The 19719-nt window shown below is 50.1% G+C and overlaps 1 protein-coding gene across 1 annotated transcript in view; it reads right to left on the bottom strand.

Annotated features, from left to right (window-relative positions):
- Positions 1–432: 432 nt before the first annotated feature.
- The window catches only part of Tfcp2l1 (transcription factor CP2 like 1), a 54244-nt gene continuing 34957 nt past the window's right edge, over positions 433–19719 (bottom strand). The window contains exons 6-15 of the mRNA XM_005348273.3: positions 18996–19148; positions 15874–15984; positions 13755–13846; positions 11309–11357; positions 11135–11228; positions 10460–10550; positions 8300–8403; positions 7573–7715; positions 3093–3144; positions 433–1599 (exon numbers count right to left, since the gene is read on the bottom strand). Coding sequence (XP_005348330.1) covers positions 1553–1599; positions 3093–3144; positions 7573–7715; positions 8300–8403; positions 10460–10550; positions 11135–11228; positions 11309–11357; positions 13755–13846; positions 15874–15984; positions 18996–19148 — 936 coding nt within the window. The 3' untranslated portion in view covers positions 433–1552. The remainder of the gene's footprint in view (positions 1600–3092; positions 3145–7572; positions 7716–8299; positions 8404–10459; positions 10551–11134; positions 11229–11308; positions 11358–13754; positions 13847–15873; positions 15985–18995; positions 19149–19719) is intronic.

Consider the following 19719-nt stretch of genomic DNA (forward strand, 5'->3'; position numbering starts at 1 on the left):
ACCATGAGAGAGGGTAGAAGGGGAAGGGAGAGGAAGGAAGAGAAGCAATGAAAAATGTAGAGCTCAATAAAAATCAATATTTTTTTAAAAAGGTGACTTAAGCATAGCAACGAGACAGTACCCTAAATAGACACCTACAATTGGGAAAATTAAGACACTCTTAAGTTAGAACAATGCAGAGAAGACACCTCCCCTAGGAGATCTGACCGACCAAGGCTGTCTCAAGGGACTTCCACTAGGCAGTGGTGGCACAAGCCTTTAATCCCAACACTGGGAGGCAGAGGCAGGCGTTCAAGGCCAGCCTGATCTACAAGAGCTAGTTCCATTAGGACTGTTAAATAGAGAAACCCTGTCTTGAAAATCTGAAAAAAAAAAAAAAAGGAATTCCACAAATCCCTCCTGCTGCAGTACTGGCCATGCTCCAAGCCAGAGTTCTAAACTGATGGTCAAGGTCACTGGATCCAATGCAATCCACACCTCTTCGGTATTCTACACTGTAGTAGCCCAAGAGGAATCATTTTGTTCTCATCCCGCTTTGCTGGTGAGCAAGTTCTGTGCTATCTCCTCCTAAGCAGTTGCCGCCCTAATTAGCATCTGGGAGAGGTCACATGGGGCAAAAGGTGTGGTGTGAATGAGAAATGTATCCCACAGGCTCGTGTATTTGAACACGTGGTCCCAGCTGGGGGTGTTGTCTGAGGACGTGTGACACTGCGGGTGGGCACTGACGGCTTGTAACATTGTACTACTTCTTGTTCACATACAATTCTCTCTCCCCTCTGCATCCTTCGTGTATGGAATTTATGACTTTAACACTCAAGCCCTGGTTGCATTTAGTTGCCTTTGTCAGGGTATCTTATTATAGTACAGAAAATGAACTGAACACAGTGCCCACGAGAGGTCACACAGGTACACTGTGGAATCTACCATGTCAAGGCAGAAACGTGCAGAGGCTGCTAGGTTTGACTGGAGCAAATCTTTAGAAACAAGGCAACCGAGAAAGAGTTGGAAGGCACGAAATAAATAGCCCCAGTCCTAGTAATTCATCCAAGAACAGGAGAGAGGTCGCCACCAGGGTCACCTGGAAGGGACGTCGGCATTAGGGTAGGGGAGCTGTGCAAGGTGTCCCTGGTTGGCAGAGCTAGCCATGAAGCCAGTGGCCCAAGAAGGAGGTGCAGAACAGGGGAGGCACCAACTGAGGAGCCGCCATCTACAGTGTGAGAGATGTATGTCCCCACTGTCTGCCTGGGGGAGGTGCGGAACAGGGGAGGCACCAACTGAGGAGCTGCCATCTACAGTGTGAGAGATGTATGTCCCCACTGTCTGCCTGGGAAACAGAATGAGGGACTTTTAGAAAGCTGAAAGCCAAGAGAAGGGAGAAGGCAGCCACTGGCTTTCTGCATGGCAGACTTGGTGTCCACGGCTGTCGTTAGCTTTCCTGGTCTGGGCAGAGCCCCTCCTAGTCTGAGCTCCTTAGGTGAAACAGCAGCTGACATTGATGTGACTTCTACAGCCAGGGGTCCATGGGGTGGGGACAGGTGCAGGTCGCGGCTGCTCAGAGTCCACACTTCAGGATGATGTGGTAGCCGTCATTGCTCTCTGCTGCAAGAGAAACACTGGCGTGGGCATGTGCCACAGAAGACACGGGGTACAGTGGGATCTAGGTGTCCCGAAAGGCGTGAAAGCGTGTATTAATACAGAAACAAACCCACTTAAATAGCTACATAAGGAAGATTATGTTTATAGAAGCGGGGATTTCAACCAGGCATTTGTTCTAAATAATTACTGTGTGTACACACCTGTGAAGAAGTCAAAGGACAATATCAGGTGTCACTCCTTAGCTGTATCTATCTTGTGTTTGGAGACAGGGTCTCTCAAAGGTTTAGAGCTCACTCGCCAGGTAAGCTGGGTTGCTTGGCCAGTGAGCCCCAGGGATCCAGGGATTGGTTATAAGCATGCACCTCTAATGTCCAGTTTTTAAAAAGCAAACATGGATCTTGGAGACTGAACTCGGATCTTTGGGCTCGCATAGCAAGCACTCTTATCAACCGAGTGATCTTCACAGGCACTCTGGTGTTTACAGTGAGCCTTCTCACCATGACCCCAGGCCCAAGAAGGCACAGGCAAACTATGGCTTTCGAAGCTATGGCTCAGGCTGAGGCCTATAAGATCCACTGTCTGTGCTATATTCAGGATAGGACTAATGTCGGGACGGGTTTAGTTTCCAGCCTATATAGCACTAGTGAATGATGGTGGGACCTTGAAGGGGTGGAGCCTAGTGGGAGAAAGTGACCTCAGAGAAGACATTGGGTCTTAGCTCTTCCTCCTTAAGCAGAGCAGTTCACCAACCTCACACCATCACAAGCTGCCTTGCCATCGGCCCAAATGTGACAGGGTCAACTGACCATGAGCTGAAACCTCCGAAACTGAGCCCAGACAAACCCGTCCTCATTGTTTGTTATCTCGGGCATTTCCACAGTATCAGAGGCTAACTGACAACATAGTCTGGGATCCAGTCTCTTGTTCTTTATTTTCTTCAAGACTTGTTTCAGGCTTAATTATACATGTGTATGCATGTATGTGTAGAGGCCAGAGATAGGCTTTGGGTCCCCTGAAGCTGGAGTAACAAGTGGGTGTGACCCACCAGACATGGGTGCAGGCAGCCAGACTTCGATTCCCCGCAACAGCAATGTGTGCTCTATCCACTGAGCCAGCCCTCGGTCCCCAGGCTACACACTCTCAGTAGAGGATAGGCATCCTGACACTATCTCAAGATATCTGGCTCCGATGGACTCTCCAAGCCCCTGGTTCACTCTGCTTGCCATTGGTGTCCTTGCTTGGGCTCCCAGAGACTGTCTATGAAAGTTCCAGCACCATGGCCACGGAGAACAAATGCCCAGGCCTCCCTGGAGATTGCCTCTCATCCTGTCATGGCCAGGACTAAGTATGAGGAAGATAGGGCTTTTCTTGTTCCAAGGGGCTGCTCCAAGTTCAGCATCTTTGGAGGGACCCTGCCCAGGCAAATGCCACCTGCCACCCTATGACAACAGGGAACAAAGGCCACACTTCAATCAAGAAAGCAGGGAGGGGCTTACCTTTCAACGTGCTGAGCGTAAAGCAAGACTCATCTTGGAAATTCTGAACCATCTGAAAGGCAAAAGAGAGACACGCTCTTCTCAATGGTGTCTTCACGGCACTGCAGGGGGCGGGGGGAGCGCTGCAGAGGCAGCCCAGTCGGTGCTGTGTGAGCCTGAGGGCGGCACCAGAGCAGCACCAGGCTCCTCTGACCTCCGCATGCCCATGGGCACAAGACAAAAGTTAGTAAAAGACAGAACATTTATTTATTTGCTGGGACATCTACTCTCTGTACTGGACTAAAGGAAGGTTTTACGTTACAACAAAAACCGATTTTTAAAAACTAAGCACAGAAACAGGCATGAGGAACTACACAAACCCCTCCCCATGTGCACCCTCAAGACATGCTGAAGAATATTGAGAGCAACACTATGATGAATAAAGCTCATACCATCCCTGGCATTGCCAGTGGCAGGAGTGTGAGCCAAGTGGGATCTAAGCAATCATGGCACTCAGAGGCAGAGTGAGCCTCAGCTACACACATCAGCATTCATGAATCAAAAGCATATGGTAAGAGTGAAAAGATGGGGAATGCCCTGGAGGAGAGCATGGCTACTCCACACCTGGAAGTTTTTTAAAGTAGGCGGAAAAAAGCGGCCTACTGGCGTGAAGACATGGACGGTTGGTAGCATGCTTGCTTTGCAGGAGTTTGATCCCCAGAACACAGGTTAAAAACCCACCAAATAAAACAGGCATGATGTCGTGGGCTTGTAACTCTGGGCTGGGCAGATGGAAACAAGAGGATTGCTCAGCTTCCCTGAGCAGCCATCACAGCCTACTAGGCCAGCTCTAAGGCATGAAGAGACCTTGTCTCCAAGGCCATGGTGGGTGGTGCTCAAGAAACAACAGCCAAGACCATCCTTCCGGTTAGGGAGAAAAAAAGAAACGTTTGCTATACAACACACCATGAACACGCAAAGGTCAAAGATGATCCAAGTCCACAGAGGGGTTTATAACCATCATAGTCTAGTAAACTGGGTACAGGGACTTGGATACTTATAAAAGTCAGGGTCAGTGAGGTAGGTCAAGCACCTGCTGTGTGAGCCTGAAGACCAGAGTTTGAGTCACAAAACCCACAGAGGAGGGAGAGAAGCCACTCACATATAGTGTTCTATGATCTCCATACACACATAGTGTCCTATGATCTCCATACACACATCACAGCATACAAATACCTGCATGCACACATGCAGATACATGTAAAAACAAGATTAGATTGTATGAAATCTTTGCATGTGTATCTGCATTTCCCAATATATACTTCAGAAATAGGTAAAATATAGACATATACACAAACATGCACGCCAAAACCAACAGGTAGCAAAGCCCCTTTCAATTAAAACAAACAAAAAAAAACCCACTTTTTATTGCCTGCTCTGGACTACTGCCTCAAACCCTACAAACGCCCCACCTGTCGACCCTGCCCCTCCCTGCAGGGCCTAATGGTGCGTGAAGAACATCTATTCTATACTTCAGTCTGCTCCAGCTCGGACTCTTGGCCGCCCAGCCACTTGGGCATGAAAAAACCAGGGCCCATAAGGGCTTAATCAGTAACTCCCTTGTTTAATTGAGTGCCCTTGCGCCCCAGGGGCTGGCTCCTTGCTGGCCAGGCTGCCTCCAGCACTCTGGGTAATTCCGAGCTGAAGGTTTCCAAATTGATTCGGGTTGAGTGGGAAGGAGACTTGGGGGAATGAGAACGGCCTACTTAGCCAAGGTGGCCTTTGAGGTCTGTTCTCTGCTTCACCTGCTTAACGGCCTGCTGCTGAGGGCACAGGGCAAGTGGGGGAGGGACTTCCTCAGGGACTTGGGAAGTTGCAAAGCATTTACACTCAATGTTTTTATCTTCTCAAAATGAAATCTTCCGGGGGCCTGTGGATGTGGCTCCCTTGCTAGAGCGCTTGCTTAGCTAGCAAGTACAAAGCCCTGGGTTCCGCCTCCAGGGTTACAGAAACCAGGTGTGATACAGTAAGAGATGTAATCCCAACACTCTACTACCCCAGCACTAGGGAGGTGGAGGTGCGGAAACCAGCAAGTCAAGGTTATTCTCGGCTACACAGCAAGTTCAAGACCAGCCTAGTCTATGGATCCTGTCTCAAACAAGCAATTCTCTTTGAGGCACAAAGTAGCATGTCTTCTTCTCCACTGAGCGGTCTACCACTCCAGGGCCTTCCACCCGCCTCACTCATCTTAGTCAGCTCTAGAGGCAGGAACTTCTGGTTCCATTTTCGTTTTCTGTGAAATGGAAGCTGCTTTAAGCTAGACTTGGCGGTGGCACATGGCTGCAGTTTCAGTGCCCATAAGGCAGTGCAGGAAGACTGCAGCATGATCACGGCTAGCCGTGTCTACGGTGAGTGCTGGGCTGGCTGGCCAGGGCTCTACACTGAAGTCAAAACAGAACGAAGAAGTGTAACTCCATTAAGCTGGGCCAGTGACACACTTCTGGGACCCTGGCCCTTGGGAAGCAGAGGCAAGCAGAGCCCTGCCACAAGTCAAAGCGAGTCTGGTCTACATCACGAGTTTCAGGATGACTAAAGTTTCATAAGGAGACTTTGTCACAAAACAAAAGCAAAACCAAACCAAACCACAGCACCCATTCCTCAAGAGGCTGAATCTGTTACTTGCCCAGTCCTCCAACGGCTTCTTCATCTGGGTTTCCACCAGATCTCCACCCCATCTCAGCTGTCACATCGGTGGGCAACCTCTCAGTGTCTCTGTGCCTCAGTTTCCTATGTGTGACATGGGATCCTAGTGGGGACTTTAGTGTACGTACGTGTACACACACACACACACACACACACACAGAGAGAGAGAGAGAGAGAGAGAGAGAGAGAGAGAGAGAGAGAGAGAGAGAGCGCAGCAAGGCACAGCAGCATTAGCTGGATTGGATCTGCAGTGTCTCCCCGAGGCCCCAGTGTTGAATGCTTGGTCTTGGCCTCTGGTGCTTCTGGGGTAAGAGGTGGAGCCCAGTAAATAAGGCTTAGTGTTAAATGGGATATGGGGACCTGTGCCCCGCCCTCACCCCCTTCCTTCTTGGTCATAGTGAGAACAATATGTTCACTCTCCTACCATGACGGGCTAATATCACCACCAGGCCCCAATAACAGGAAACTGCCAGACCGAAATCTCTCAAACTGTTAAACAGAGTCGCGCGTGCGTGTGTGTGTGTGTGTGTGTGTGTGTGTGTGTGTGTGTGTGTTAGCACCTTCTCTCCGGCACCGAGATTACACTGGGGTATACACCGTGTCCAGCTGTTGATATGGGTTCAGGAGATCGAATCCAGGTGCTCACACTTCAGATGAGCTCTTTACCGAGCCTTCCCCAGACTGAACCTTTCTTCTTAGGTTTGCGATCTCAGGTATTTGCTACAGTGCCAGAAAGCTAACTGTTTCCATTCTGAACAGTCAGTGGAAGGAAGATCCAGGACTCCACAAGCTTCAGATTATCTGATCCATCATGGGCAAGGGATACCCAATTTGGTGGGCAAGTCTGCTCAACACATCTCTCCTCCCTGAAGGGCTGGGGCAAGGTTCCAACAGGACTCTGTGACTTCCTAGACCTTCTGCTAGCAGCTGCTTCCAGCTTCCTTCCATGGGACTGTGTTGAGCAAGAACAAGCCTGTTGGGCCCTGGAAATGGCTGAGCTGATAATGGTGTTTGGCCCACTTCCGATCTCTAGGTAGCATGTGGTGGAAGGAGAGCCCTGATCCAGCAAGCAGACCTCTCATCTGTGTGCAGTGGCACTTGGGCACCCACTCCCCCACCTGGCACCCCTCACAAAATAAAGAAATACATGTAATAAAATGTGTTTAATTATAGGGCTTGTTGCCAGTCCCTTATAGAGGGACGGCAGGAGAAGGGTTCTTGGCTCCTCACGTGAAGCTGATTCTTCCTACAGCTCCCTCCCAGGTTTATGTAATTAGTTTGGAAGGGTAACTGAAAGAGAGACTCTGGGGTCACCTGCACTCCTGTTAAGTGAACCTAATAAATTAATCAGTCCTGGAATTGTTACTTTAGTCTGTGGTTGATGCCCCATCTCAGGGGAGAAGACAGTTGTTCATGTTTCCCCAGGAAAAGTCTCGCGACGTCAACGTGGCAGACCTTTAGACGAGGTCGTGATCAGAACATCCCTTGCACTGCAGGCGGCTGTTACAGATCCAGCTTTGGGCAAGCCACACACGTAGAAAACACTGAGAACCCTGACCAATGGACTCTCCAGCCCTCCCAACCTGCCTAACGTTGCCATCCTTATGCTGTGGTGACCCCCAACTACAAAATTATTTCGCTGTCACTTCATAACTTAATTTTGCTGCTATCGTGAATCATAACTCTTGGAGGCAGCGGTTTGATAGAGGGGTTGTGACCCACAGGTTGAGAACGGCTGCTGTAGCGTCTGCTACTATGTGGGGATCTGGGGCTCCTCCCGAGGGCCAGGTCAGCTCACCTCATTGCTCACCACCACATGGATGCCAGTGGGGCCCTGCCGGTAAACCCGGTGGATGTGCTGAGGGGGGATGTTGTACAGGCTGGCGATCTTCTCGATCAGTTCCAGGGTGGTCAGCTCTTCCAGGAAAATGGCATGGTACACTGGAGAGGAGGAGCAAGTGCCTTCTTTAAGAGGCCATTAAATGAACAAGAACCTGTCCCATCATGAGAAGCTTCCGTGCGAGGATGCTCATGCCCAGAGCCATGGATTCTGCTGGAAGCTGAGGAGGCTGGTAGAGCCTACTGACAGGTAAGCATAGCCTGGCTGGTTTTGTCTCTCAAGGGCACAGACACAACCAGACCCCAATGTACCCAACTAGGGGAGGGGAGGCCTAGAGGAGCAACGGAATTCAGATGCGGTGCCTGGAGGGCACACAGCCTGCACCACAGGAGGAGAGCGCGCCATGTCACCTTCCAGGGGTTACTGGGTGACAGAAGGATATTTAAAGACAATTATTAGTGCATGCTGGGGAACCAGCCAACTGAGCACCAGAATTCATTGCTCTGTTTCCTTGCCGTGGATGCCACGTGACCTGGTGCATCTGCCACATGGACTGTGACCCCAGACTGTGAGTCATAACAGACTTCCTTCCTGAAGTTGCTGTTGCTTGGATAAAAGTAACTAAAACACCGAGAGCAAAAACTGAACAGACTCAGGAGACAGCTGCAGGCTCCGCCCCACTCACCAAACAGGCTATTGTCCCCGCTGCCATCCTGCTCCTGTGGCAAGGGTAGTCGATTCTGCTCCATCTCCTGACAGACATAGATGGTCATCTTTGGCCTCACATTCCTGGCAAAAGAAAAGAAAATAATTCACAAATATGATAGGCTGTTGCTCTAGAATGTTCTGGAATGCTCTAGAATGTTCTGGAACCTTGAGTAGAATTTGCAGTGTGGAGGGATTTAGGGAAAGCGGGTGTTAGGGGTGCAGAGTGCTTCTCATGGTCTCCCAGGATAGAATTCAGCGCTGGTGGATGTTTGTGGAAACTATTTTTTTTTCCATCGCACAGCTCCTAGGAGGCAGATCTATGGCTCCTCCTCAACTGTGTTCCCTCACTCCACAACTGTGCTGTCTCCAGCTGGCTATCTGGTTTGAACTTCAGGGCTCAGGAGCAGCTCAACAACCCAGCACATGTTGGCATACACAAGCTCTGGGTTCCAGTCTCAGCACCAGAAAGAATAAGGAGCACAAAATCTCAGTAAGAACTTAAACTGGGTTTGACTGTGATGTGAACTCTAGTGCCAGGTTTCTGGACTGGCACAGAACATTTTGTTTCCATGGTGGTAGAGAGTTCTGTCAGACAGCATCACCTTGAAGATTGCACTGTCTGCTCTCAGCCAAGACTCTGCAAGTGTCCAGACTCTGCGCTACTGACTAAAGGCCAAGATCCACATGGGTCCAATGGAGGAAAGGGAGGTTGTGATGGTTAATATTAATTGAGGGTCTAGAATCATGTAGGGGACAAACTTCTGTGAGGGAGGGAGTTTCTAAATTGGTGTCAGTGAGGTGAGAAGCCCCACCATAAATGTAGGCAGCAGCATCTCATGAACCAGGGTCTCCTACCCCACACAAAGAAGAAAGCAATTGAACGTTCTTCTCTTCCTGTTTCCTGACTTTAAAGACACAATGTGACCAGCCACCTCCCGCTACTGCAGCCATGACTTCCATGACTTCCTTGATGAACTGTACTGTGAGGAGCAGAGGAAGCCCTGAGTGAATGTGTTTTGTTGCCTGTAGTTGGCCGTGCCAAGGACCCAGGCCTCAGACCCATGGGAAAACGGCAAAGCCTTGCCCTGGAGTGGGGCTCAGAGTCCATGTGTGAATACTGACAGTGAGTTCAGAAAACATTCACCATGTGATGTGGGATTTCCCTCTGTATGCTGTGAATATCATTGGTTAATAAAGGAACTTCTTTGAGCCTATAGCAGAGCAGGGAGGGGCGGAGCAGAGCTAGGAGGGGAGGACTGGTCTGAAGGCAGAGAGAAAAGAAGGGGGTGTCAGAGAGTAGTCAATACAGATGCCACAGCATGAACAGCAGCCTCGTAGCAATACACAGATTACTAGAAATGGGTTAAACTAAGATATAAGAGTTAGCCAATAAGAAGCTAGAGCTAATGGACCAAGCGGTGTTTTAAATATAGTTTCTGTGTGGTTATTTCGGTTCTGGGCGGCTGGGACAAACAACCGGTGTCCTCCAACAAACACCGTGGCTCCACCCCCTTGATGTTTCCGGCCTGAAGACTGCTCCCCTACAGAGACTGTTCCCACTGAGGTTAGCTAAACCATCCTTCCTCAGCTGTGCACCTGAAAACCTCCTTCCTGCTTATCTGTAGCACTAACCCTTGTTCAGCTGCATGCAATCACCCACCTCTGTTCAGCTCTAATAAACACACTGAGCCTGCCTCCATCAGGGAGGCCAGTCTTTCCAAGCCTGGCCTTTCTTCATTCCCTAGCGGCCCCAGTCTGGTCCGTCCCTTGAGCCGTGTTGGATGTGGCACTGTACCTTCAAACCACGAGCCAAAACAAACCTTCCTCTTCATAAGCTGCCTTTGCCAGGCATTGTGGAGGCAAAGAGAAAAGGAACTAATACCAAGGTGCTTGTGAGTGAGGACCACGGAGCCCCGTGTCTCGTGATCTCCACACGGCATCTCCTTCACTATCTACCCTCCCAACGTCTCCTCCAGCATTTACCCCCTCCAGTGCTGGGGTATGGAGGGACTCCTTCCATCAGCTGGCCCCACCAGCAGGCACACCCAAAGTTCAAAAGGCTGGAGTGGGGCTTCTTGCTATACACAGGCAGCCTAGTAGCCAGTCTTTGGCTGGCTTCTCTACAACTGGCACCTACCTGCCTTTGATGGCATTGAAGAGTCGAATCCCATCTGCAGGGCCACAAACCTGGACCAAATCATCTCTAGACATTTTCAGCAGGTCAGCACCTAAGCGGAGACATGCAGCACCATTTACATGGCATACACCTCCAGACCCCACAGCAGGGTTGGGGCAAAGTAGGTCCAGCCCACCCTCAGTGGGCACTAGACATTCCACAGAGAGAAATGGCATAAGGCTAAACAACCCCAGGAGGTCACAGCCGTACAACGTCAGGGCCTGCATGACAGGTATGCGCTGCCCTGATTTGCTAAGAGGGCCTGCCGTCTTTAATACTGCCAACGTGACAGGATCTAACAAGCCTCTGGGCAAGTTTGTGAGGAGTTTCTAGACTCGGTTAACAGAGATGGGAAGATCCACCCTGAACGTGGGCAGCACCAACCCATGGTCTGGGCTTCTGGACTGAATAAAGAGAGGAAGGAAGCTGAGCTCCAGCGTCCATCTTGGTTTCTAGGCTGTGGATGATGACCTATGAGCAGCTGCCTCACAATCTTGCTGCCTCAACTTCCCTGCCTTGAACTCTATCTTCGAACTGTGTAGAGCCAGTTCTTCAAGCTGTGAGAAAGGAATCCACACTGAGGGCTCCCCTGGACACAGCCACGGGCCCATGGGACCCTAACTCCACAATGCTTACCCGAGAAGCTGGCGAAGAGCCGGCAGAACTGTGAGAAGCGGTTGCGGTGCAGCCACTGCTGGGCATCCTGGATAGAGGCTGAGGGGAGCAGGTGCTGTGAGTGAGAGAAAGAAGGCTCAACATGGTCACAGAGCCAGAGGGACCACCAGCAAGCCAACACCCAGGCATACTTACATCACTGCCCAGGGGCAAGGGCTCCACGGGGTGCGTAGGTGAGCTGTTGCTGTAATGGAAAAGAGATGGTAGATGAACATGCGAACTTCCAGGGACGTGAAGAAGATTCCAGAGCCTACCTACAAGGTGCCTACATTCCAGCAGGTGTGTGACTGCCTGAATCAGACAAACTGTCCTAATCTCTCACAATGTCTCTTGAACTCACCTGTTAATGCATGGGAAGTTTAGCATGTTCAAGCAACTACTCTACCTGTATAGTCTGCAGCAAAAACCAAAAAGGGCTACCCTTGCGACTGTTCAGCTTGGTAGGATTTACAATCACCATGGAAACAAACCTCTGCACATGTCTGGGAGCAAGTTTCTACATCAAGCTAATTGAGGTGGGAAGACCCACTCCACATCTACATCCCATGGGCCAGGGTCCTGAGATGGGAAAACCCACTCCACATCAGCATCCCATGGGCTGGGGTCCTGGGCTGACTATAAGGGAGAAAGGGAGCTGAGCTGAGCATCCATCTCTGCATCCTTCATCCTAACTGGATGTAGTGTGACCAAATGCCTCACGCTCTGGCTGCTGTGGCTTCTACACAGTGATAGACTGTACCTCCTTGAATTGTGAGCTGAGATAAATCCTTCCTTAAGACACTTCTTGTCAGGAATTTTTGTCCCAGTGCAAGGAAATTTCTATAATACCCAAGAGTTCCAGTCTAAGGAAAGGACAAGGTGACCAGGCCACACTCCTTACAGGAATTCTGCACCTAGGAAGCTGCAGTTGGACCAGAATCATCAACTGAATCCTAGCCAGAAGGGCACATTCAGGGGTACAACCTGAATACACAGGTTGGTACCAACTTAGGAAGAAAATCATGGCCTGGGTTTTCCCAGTAGGAAGGTACAGAAGTGCTTGCCATGCAAGCACACTCAAGTCCCAACACCCACATGAAAACTCGTGTGGCAGGGCATGCCTCTCATCCCAGTGCTGGAGATGAGACAGAAGCTTCACTGGAGAGCACTGGCCGCCAGTTTCACCAAGTCAGTGAGCAGAAGACACCCGGCATCAACTTCTGGTTTCCACGTGCACACACATGCACACACACATACATATTTACGTGCACACACACATACAGTACCCTTGCAGAGATGACCCTCATCCCAGTCATCAGCAGGTTTCCACTGTCTGTATCACAGGTCCATCACTGGTGTTGAACCCTAGCTCCCTTCTGCATCAGGGAAAGCAGGGCTTAGGGAAGTTAAGGAAGTTGCTCCCCAGAGTGTACACATTAAAGAGCAGGTTTGTCTGAACTAAATGGCCCTTTTCTTTTTATTCTATACTCATGAGAAGACATTTCACAATGGTAAAACCAGGCTCACAGGCAGCCTTGCTTTTTCTTTTTTTAAATTTTTTTTTGATCATATCTCCTTTAGTTTGGGCTAGCCTTTAACTTGCTACATAATCTTAAACTTCTTGATCCTCTTCCACCTCCAGAATGCTGGAATCACAGATGCCACCACACCAGGTGCTGAAGATCAAATCCAGCGTTTCCTCTACCAAATGAGCTCCAGCTCCATCCCCAACACTGATTTTTCATTAAAGACTGCTAAGGATTGCTGAGCAGGGGCTCAAGGCACAAACCACACCGGCTAACAGCATCCAGGCTGGAGTCTCCTCACTACCAGGGCATTCCTACAGAGCCATCATAGTGATGTCAAGAGCCTCGGTCTGCACTCGCCAGGCCTATCTGTGGCCAAGTCAGCCAAGGTTCAGCAAAACTAGCTTTGGTACAACAAACACGGAAACCCAGGGTGGAGGCTCCTACCTCGACAGTCCCTCAGGAAGCATACACTAGAGTTAGAGAGAAAACCAAGGAGAACCTTCTAAATGCCTCAGCCACCCAGTATCCACTTCAGGTGAACACTGGCCTTCAAAGTAAATTCTCACAAACCCAATGCCACTTGTGGAAGTATGCAGAAACACATAAACGCACACACACACAATCTCTCTCTCTCTCTCTCTCTCTCTCTCTCTCTCTCTCTCTCTCTCTCTCTCTCTCACACACACACACACACACACACACACACACACACACACAACCAGGTGTGATGATACACAAGAGGCTGGCAATGTAGGACTCCAACCAAGTTCCAGGCCAGCCTGTGCTAACCAAAAGCTCAAGGCCAGTCTGGATTATACACAACCCTACCTCAGGAACCCAAGGCTAAATAAGGGAGCTGAAGGTGTAGCTCAGTGGTAGGGCTCTTGCCCTGGATTCTACCCCCAACATGGGGGTCAGACAAGGAACAGATAAACATGGCTGCAATTGCTATACCAGTTAGCTACACTAAAACCTAAACAGATGCCAGGCCATGGGATGAAGGAAGTGGACCCAAACAGGAACCTCTACCCCAATGCATGCCAGAACCCCAAGGAAAGGAAGGTTGGACATACCCTTCACCGAGGCCAAAGCTGTTGGGAGAGCCATTATAGCTTGGGGATGGAGCACTGTTCACCTGGTAGGCTACATCAGGCCACGGAGAGCACTGTGGGAAGAGATACAGGACAGTGTGACTCAACAGCTGTCTTAGGCAAGCTCAAGAGAGCGGCCCACGCACCTTAGGCCCTTTGACGTAAGCAATCAGTACTGACATGTCAGCACAGCCCATACTGACAGCACTCACAAAGAGCCATGACCAGCCACACTGCATGGCCACCCAACATGACACGGAGCAGGCAAACCAAGAAGTGCACCCCTTTCAGCTTCCTGGTAGTCAACCCGAAGGAGGAAAGAAGCATCATGTAATGCCTAAACCCACAGATGCAGACAATCAAACCCCAACTAGTCACATATGTTGAAATACATGTGGAAGATATAAGGAAGATAGATAACTTCTAAAGAAGAAAACAGTGCAATTCAGAGCTAAAACCCACTCTATAAAGTGAGGAGACAGCATGCAGGGCAGGGCTGCAGCAGGCTGGAGGGGTCCTGGAATTCTTCCAAGAGTTGTTCCTCCCAGCCAACGTGCACAGTTACTCCACTTTAGTACCCATCTGGGCTCCAAAAGATGGAAACATGTATAATGCAAGCCTTCCCCTGGAGGACATTCCAATGCACAGGCCAGTTGCGGGTGCTAGGGAGAGAATACAGACCTCCAGGGAAAGGGAGCACCCCAAGCCTGAGTTTCTTCCCTTCCCTCTCTCGTAGGCTTGGAGAGGGGCAGCCTGAAGCATTCCTAAAGACTGACTATCCCCCACCAAATGCCAGGTTGGTAAATATTTAACCATTGTGAGTGTGGGCTGGAATTTGTTGATGCTAAATCCTACCGAGGGAGGAAATCTGATGAGCTGATAGAAGGGGCACGCTGGCATCCCAAGGTCACAGCCTGGATTATTTGTGCCAGCTATGCTGTGCTGTGGTGAGGGCCTGCACAGCCACAGAGCACACTCTCTTCTTTCAGGGAAGTCGGGATTAGAACAGAGAATTGGGGCTCAGCCAGGATGAGAAACATCACTAGATGGGGTATTGCTGGCAACGTCATCAGCCAGGCATGGACCAGGCATGGGAAGAAACTGCATGAAACAGTCCTTGTGTCCTGCTGGCAGGGAGCATGCGGAAACTTTCCTGTTCTGGGCTCCCTGCCCACTGTCACCCTCAGGAAAATAAAGTGCCAGTACATACTTGCAAACCTCATTAGCTTTTTATCCAGCTTATGCAAACATGCCTCGCATGTGACTTACACATACACACATAGGCATATGCACAGCTAGGACATGGCCTCCCTCCTCTTGGAGTTCTAAACGCAAGTCTCACCATCACCAGAGCCTTGACCTTGCATGGCCATCCTGGGTCTTATACACGCCTTCAAGGGGAATCCAACTAGTCAAAAATCCCCAACACTGTAAGGACGGCTATTTAAAAGAAAATAGGCCAGCAAAAGTAAAGCCAGTGACAGGAAGCAGGGAGAGCTGGCGATGGCTTCTGAGCAGCTTTCTGAACCCAAGGATGGCTGCAGAGGGCTGCTTCTGTGGTGTCAGGAAGTGCATGTCTGTATCTGTCCAAAGAAGAACTAGCCAGTGCTGGGGACGGGCTGGGGCTCAGTGGCCGAGCATTGTATGCACCTGAGATCTTGGCCAGGGTCCAGCTCGGACACCGAATCTTAAATTTACTTGTGTATTTATTATATTATGTGAGTATATATGGTGTGTGTGTTTGTGTGTGTGTGTGTGTGTTTGGCATGGCTTGTGGTAGAAGTCAGTTCCTTCCTTCCACCTTGGACCTGGGGATCCAGTTGCTGGACTTATGCAGCAAGCACTTTTACTCTACCGAGCCATAAGTCTGTGCTTGCTTGCTACACATTGTGGTGCACAGTTTTAATCCCAGGACAAGAAGCAGAGGCAGGCGGATCTCTGTGAGTCAGAGGCCAGCCTGGTCTGGTCTACATTGAGAGTTCCAGGACAGCCAGGGACACATAGAGGACCCAGTCTCAAACAGAAGCCAGCGCCTACACTACCAATCTGCTGTGCACCATGTCCTCGGCTCACTCCAAGCCCACTCCCAGCCACAACTCACCTCAGTGAGGATGGTGGTTTCATAGGATGGCTGGTACTTCTCCTTCTCCTGAGCTGTTCTTTTTTCCATCTTTTCCCGGTCGGTTTTCTGTTTCCGGTCAGCTCCCTTTGGCTGCAAGTACAAAATACAGGGTCCCTTGGCTGGGAAAGGAAGACCAAGGCCTCGGACTCCCGCATCAACCTGGCGTCTGAAGAGCAGGCAGGACAGCTCTGCACCTCCCCTGAGGTCTTGAGCCAACCGTTTGGCAGCTCAGCAGGTACTTAGGAAAGATGGCTACCAATGGCCACTTGCTTCTGGGAGGAGCCATGGAGAACCAAGCAAGATGAGAGGTATACCACAGTGCTGGGGTGACTGAAGGAGGTGAGAGTGCCTACTGGCAGGCAGCACACCCAGCCCTCAACTCATCTCAACCTCTCAATGGTATATCTGTCTCTCTTGTAGCTAAATGACAGTGCAGAATCTCCGTGCTACTCAACAGTGCCCTGGCCTTACAGCCAAACCAGATAGGCTCAGGGCCCGAGCTGATGGCAGCAGCCCGAGGCTACAGTCCCTTCCTTGTCCCTCCCCTATGGCTTCCATCCTGCTTGGCATAAGACTCAGAGTCCCTCAGCCTGAGCAGTTTTATTACACACTTGTGCTATGCAGATACCAGCAATTAGTTCAGGTCTAGTGGCCTCCAGAACTCCCAGGCCAGTGTGTGCCTTCCTCAGGCCATGCCTTTCGGTTCCGTGCTCAAGGGCTTCTTCTAGGGAAGCCTCCTCCGGGTGACACCAGCTCCAGATCAAGATAAGCCTGCTGTGAGCTACACAGGGACACTAACAGCAGGCAGAGTATTCACTATGTGAACAGATGAAGCTGTGAGGGGCCCAGGGTCATGGCAACCACATCTAGCTCCCTGCTCTAATACCACTTTAGCCTCTCCTTCTTGCCCCAGAGGCCACAGGTGAGGTAGGTGCGGCCAGACCGTCAACTAGCATGCATGGGGTAAAGCTCTCCACCGTGTGTCCTTCAAGGAGCTGGCTGGTCAGAACATGTTGGCTTTCTTTTTCAGAAACATGACACATCAAGAACTTGATTTTGGGGGGCTGTAAAGATGGCTCAGCAGTTAAGAGCACTGACTGCTCTTCCAGCAACTACATGATGGCTCACAGCCATCTCTAGTGTGATTTGATTCCCTCTCCTGGGATAAAGGTGTGCATGCAAATAGAACACTCAGATACAGAAAATAAATACACAAATATGTTTTAAGAAAAAAAAAGAACTTGATTTTGATCCCCCTGAAACTATGTAAAAATAAAAAGGCCATGGCATAGTTGGATAAACTATGGGCAAACACTTAAAATTCCAGAGGTGGGGAAGCAGACCAGTAGATCCTTCAGACTAATGGTTGACCTCTAACCTCCACGTGCTACACGTGTGTACTCAACCCCCACATACACATACAAACACCCCTTAGACACACAGAGAGAAAAGGTATGTTATAGGTAACATGCCTGCCATGGACTCACAGAGGGTGATGGCAGTCTTGCTTTTCTAGGGGCACTAAGTCAGTTGGGGGGCAGCCTCAACTGCTCAGCCTCCAGGTCTATGGCTATCCCTGCTCAGGAAGAGCAGCCTGAGCCTGCTGTCTCTCTAGCACATCCCTAGCTGAAATCGACTCTTCCCTGGTCTCCAGTGCCAGCAGGTTCCAAAATCACCTGGATGTGAAGAAGGGGATTCTGGGACAGATATTAAGGCTGGTCACCTAAAGTGACCTCTAATGGGAGGGGGCTCCAATTCTCTACAGGTAAACAGAAGCAGTTTAACCTGCTGGTCACGGGCTAACCTTGCGCTCTAAGAATGGCAGGGGCCTAATGCACTTTCCATTTCCCTGAGGCCACAGGGGACTGTGGATAAGAACACTGGCTCCCACCTTCAGGAAATAATCCAGACTGAGGAGGTAAGAACCAGTGGTGAGAGGCTGCAGGGTGAATCAGGACAGCAAGAGGCTGGATGGTCTTCTGAAGATGTTTCTTTCTAAGATGAACTTGTTTCTCCTGGTACCAACCCTGTACCACTGAGCCCCACACCACCTGAGAGTCTTCTCATTTGTAGAGTTCTTGTGGAATACACACCATGCAAGTGTGAGAGCCTCAGTGTGGAACCAATACTCATGGAAAAAAGCCAGGTGTGACGACACACACACCTGGAATAATACTGGTGCTGAGGAGGATCCCGGGAGGTCAGGGCAGCCACACTGTATCGGTGAGCTCTGAGTTCAGTGAGAAACACTGTCTCAAAGACTAAGGTGGACAGTGAGCTGGAGAGATTGCTCAGGATAGAGGTGGAGAGATTGCTCAAGTGGAGAGATTGCTCAGCGGATAGAGGCAACGCCTGATGCCATGAGTTCAATCCCCAGGGCCCACATGGTAGAAGGAAAGCTGATTTCTGTCCTCTGACATCTGTAAAGTATTCTGTGTGCGTGTCTCCCTCCCTCCCTCCCTCCTCCTTTCTCTCTCTCTCTCTCTCTCTCTCTCTCTCCTTCCTTTCTCTCTCCCCCTCCCTCCCTCCCTCCCTCCTTCTCTTTTTCTCTCCCTCTCTCTCTCTCTCTCTCTCTCTCACACACACACACACACGCAAACCAACCAATGAAGAGAAAAACGGCACTGAGCTGGACCTCCAAGAATGGCCCCTTGGGCTCATGTTTACTTCTTCTTTATTGTTTTGTCTGGGACAGAATCTCACTCACGTTGCTGCTCTGGCAGGCCTGGAGCTCACTTTGTAGACCAGGCTGGTCTGAAATCACAGATTAAAGGCACCGGTACACCGGCGTTTGCCCTCATGTTTAAGGAGATGCTACATGGGAGATCATATGAATTCCTGTGAAATTCTTGGAGTCTGGGAAAATACAACTCTAAAAAGATGCCAAGTCGGTCATTCTTAACAAAAGCAGAGCCTTGTACTGATGTAGCGAGATACCCCATCCAACACTTTTGAGTAACCAGAGAAGGCTGGGCAGGGACAGGCCTAGATCCACAAGAGAGAAATGCAGGAGGCCACACACCCAGCAGGGTCTATGCTCTGGACATATAGCAAAGCGCCATTGGCAGGCGGGTTTGATTAGGGTTGGCTTGAACACCTACCTTGAACACCTTGATCTGGCAGCTGGCAGAGTGGAGATGCTCCGTGTATTCCCCATTCTCGTTCTGCTTAAACGTGTCAATCTGCACCCGAAAAGGCACTCCTTTCTCACCCCCATGCTTCCTGGGGGTGAATTCTGTACTAATACAGTGCACCTGGTGGGTGGGTGGGGGGCAGAAGTCAGGGAAGGGAGGAGTCTGGATGCCTCCTCTCCCCCAAGGACTGACCATCCATGCTTCAACTCCCGGCTCTGTTTAACTTCTCATTAACCCCCACATCAGGTCAAGCAAGGCCTCCCTGCTCTCTAAGCATGAAACACACACAATGTCCACTTCTGTCCCTATCTGATCAGCTAAAGCCTTATCATTGTTTTGGTTCACTAAACAGCATCAGTTTTTACCCAGGAACCTGTCTCTTGGTATATCCTAGACTTGTAGAGCACATTCCTGTTGCTCTCTGAAATCCAGGTATCCTGGTTACTGAGCAAGTCTGCAGCCATAGTCAGAATGCCCAACTCATCTCTGTCCTTCTGAGTGCTTACGACAGAGAAGGTGCTGGATACCTGTGCGGTGCTCTGATACTATACTGTTATAAAAGATAGCATTACTGCAATACAAATATACCTAAATTTTGTGACAAGCATATTACTTGCTCTTAAAGACTCTCAGTGTGGAAAGGGGTACACTCATCCATTGCTGGTGGGAATGCAAACTTGTGCAACCACTC

Source organism: Microtus ochrogaster, chromosome 6 (genome assembly GCF_000317375.1).
Source record: "Microtus ochrogaster isolate Prairie Vole_2 chromosome 6, MicOch1.0, whole genome shotgun sequence".
Lineage (NCBI taxonomy): Eukaryota > Metazoa > Chordata > Mammalia > Rodentia > Cricetidae > Microtus > Microtus ochrogaster.